The sequence below is a fragment of the Mesoplodon mirus genome (genome assembly GCF_964341445.2).
Source record: "Mesoplodon mirus genome assembly, chromosome: X".
In the NCBI taxonomy this organism is placed as follows: Eukaryota; Metazoa; Chordata; class Mammalia; order Artiodactyla; family Ziphiidae; genus Mesoplodon; species Mesoplodon mirus.
In genome coordinates this window covers 118554117-118556250 of record NC_138981.1, presented here as the reverse complement: position 1 = coordinate 118556250, position 2134 = coordinate 118554117, and the positions used below count along the sequence as shown (strand labels likewise).

At 56.9% G+C, this 2134-nt stretch overlaps 1 protein-coding gene across 1 annotated transcript; it reads right to left on the bottom strand.

Moving 5' to 3' along the window:
• Nucleotides 1-331: 331 nt before the first annotated feature.
• LOC309796985 (germ cell-less protein-like 1) lies at nucleotides 332-1849 on the bottom strand (the record flags this gene model as incomplete). The annotated part of the gene is made up of 1 exon (XM_082610362.1): nucleotides 332-1849. The coding sequence occupies one exon, from the start codon at nucleotides 1847-1849 to the stop codon at nucleotides 332-334; it is 1518 nt and encodes a 505-aa protein (XP_082466488.1).
• Between the last annotated feature and the right edge of the window lie 285 nt (nucleotides 1850-2134).

The following is a 2134-nucleotide window of genomic DNA, read 5'->3' as shown; positions in this document are numbered from 1 at the left end:
CAGTTTCTCTTTAAAGTCAATAGCTCTTTGTCTTCACAGAAATGATGGGCAGGGCGGGAGTGGTGTCGATGGATCCTAAACCAGGAGGACAGGTTGCCATGTTCACAGCCCAAATGAATTCTCGAGGAGTTTGGGGGGCTTCAAAATGTGTCCTCTTCATATGCTCATGTAAACAATCTCAAGTATTATGAGCTACAGTTCAACAAAGCCTCTGACAGAATTGGTTACCAGAGATGGGCAAGCCTGGTTGGTCCCACAGAAGGAGCTGGCATCTGGACCAAGCTGGTCGTCCCTGACCCCAGGAAAGAGCTGCTCAGTTCTCTGAGCTGCTTTACAGGGGCAAACGCCCTGGGAAGCGCTCCCCTCGCTGGAGGTACAGGAAGTTACAGGCCACATATATGGGGAAAACCACGTCTTGGTTTTCCAGGTTCATTACCTCTAGCTCTTGATTCTGTCTCAGGGAAAGCATCTGGTATTCTGTGTCCTTCCTGAAAACGGCTCTCCCATCCCTGTCCAAGGAGAACAGGCGCAGGCGGAACGCGACCTTTCTCCTCCCGAGTAGACTGACCCCGAGGCTGCGGGACTTTTTCCGTGCGCTGCACCGGCAAATGATGCGCTGGTTGGCGTAGCGCAGCACCAGGTCCCAGAAGAATTTGAAGCCTTCCCACCGCCAGCTGCACAGCTCGTCCCTGTGGAGCTGGCTCCCGCACCGCATGCTTCTCCCCTGGGGGTCGGACACGTAGACGCCCATGGGCCGGACAATTCTGGTCTGCTCAGCCCGGAGGGGGCCAAGGCAATGCTCACTGTACAAGCGACACAACCAAGAGGGAGGGATCAGCGCATCCTGCTGGATGACGTGTGCTGACATCGGGTCGCACATTATGTAGGCAAGCCGCAGCTGCTGGAACACTGGCACGAAGGCTCTGCCCTGCTCGGTCTCCAGGAAAGGGGTGCCCTCCGAATCCCTCCTGGACCTGGCAAACCATGAGTTGGTGTCAGGCAATAGGGCACTGCGCGGGCCCCTCCATGTCGGCTGCAGCTGCAAGAACATCCACATTTTCAGCATGATGTACACGTTCATCTCCACCCCCATCACAAAGAGCCGTGAAGAGGCAACGACCTCTTTCATCAGATCCAGGCTGACTTCTCGCAATAGCCCCTCACTACACAGGGTCATCATGTTGTCCAGCAGCCACTGAACACACGTGGTCCTGATGGTCTGGAGTCCGTAGCTTTCAGCAGAGTAGTAGTAGCTGCACACGGTCTGGGCACTGACAGTCTCCTTCATGACCTGCCCGCACCGCTGAATCACCTTGTCCAGCTGCAGCATGCTGGCTGTGGCCAGGATGGCGACGACTCGACCGGGTGGGATGAGAATGGAGCCTCGGTACAGGGAACCTAAAGCCTCGTGCAGTGCCTCGCGATCAATGTTCTCGTCAGGCATCTGCATCTCTATAGTATCCATGTTTGTCTCCCGCCAAGCGCCACTGAACATACTAGCAAAGAACCCTGACTGGCACAAGTAGACCCTATGCAAGTTCCACTCCTCCCCCAGTGCGCAGATCCGCACGTCGCTCCCTTCTCCTCTCAGGAAGAGTGCCTCATAAATGGACCCTGAATGATCTTTAGCACGTTTCCGGCGGGGCTCTTTTGTGAGCGGCTCCCCTGGGCCTGTCTTGCGCTTGCGGCTCCTCTTACGGGCGGCGGGTCTGGCCTCTTCACTCTCGTTCCCTTCCTCTCTCTCTGCCACTACTGCCTCCTCAGCCTCATCATTCCCCGCACTGGCACCTGGCTCCTCTGGGGCACGCCCCCACCAGTGCCATGGCATCCGACTGCTTCGTGCTCCCATGGCCTACACCTCAGTGGTGCAGTGGACAAGCTTCCTCTCCAGGCGCCGTTGCCGCGGGCACGAGCTCAGCCCAGAGTGATGCTGGGTACTATGACGTTTGCTCTGACGGTCTCTCGAGAGGACGCCACGCTAAGCCACACCCACTTGTCCCCACCCCGCCGGGAAAGGGCACTCCGTACCAGGGATTCCACTCTGTTTATCTTTCCCTCCTGGGATGATTGCTCTCAGGCTCCCTTCATAGGATGATGGTGGAACAGAGGCCTTTGTGTGCGGATTTTACCCATT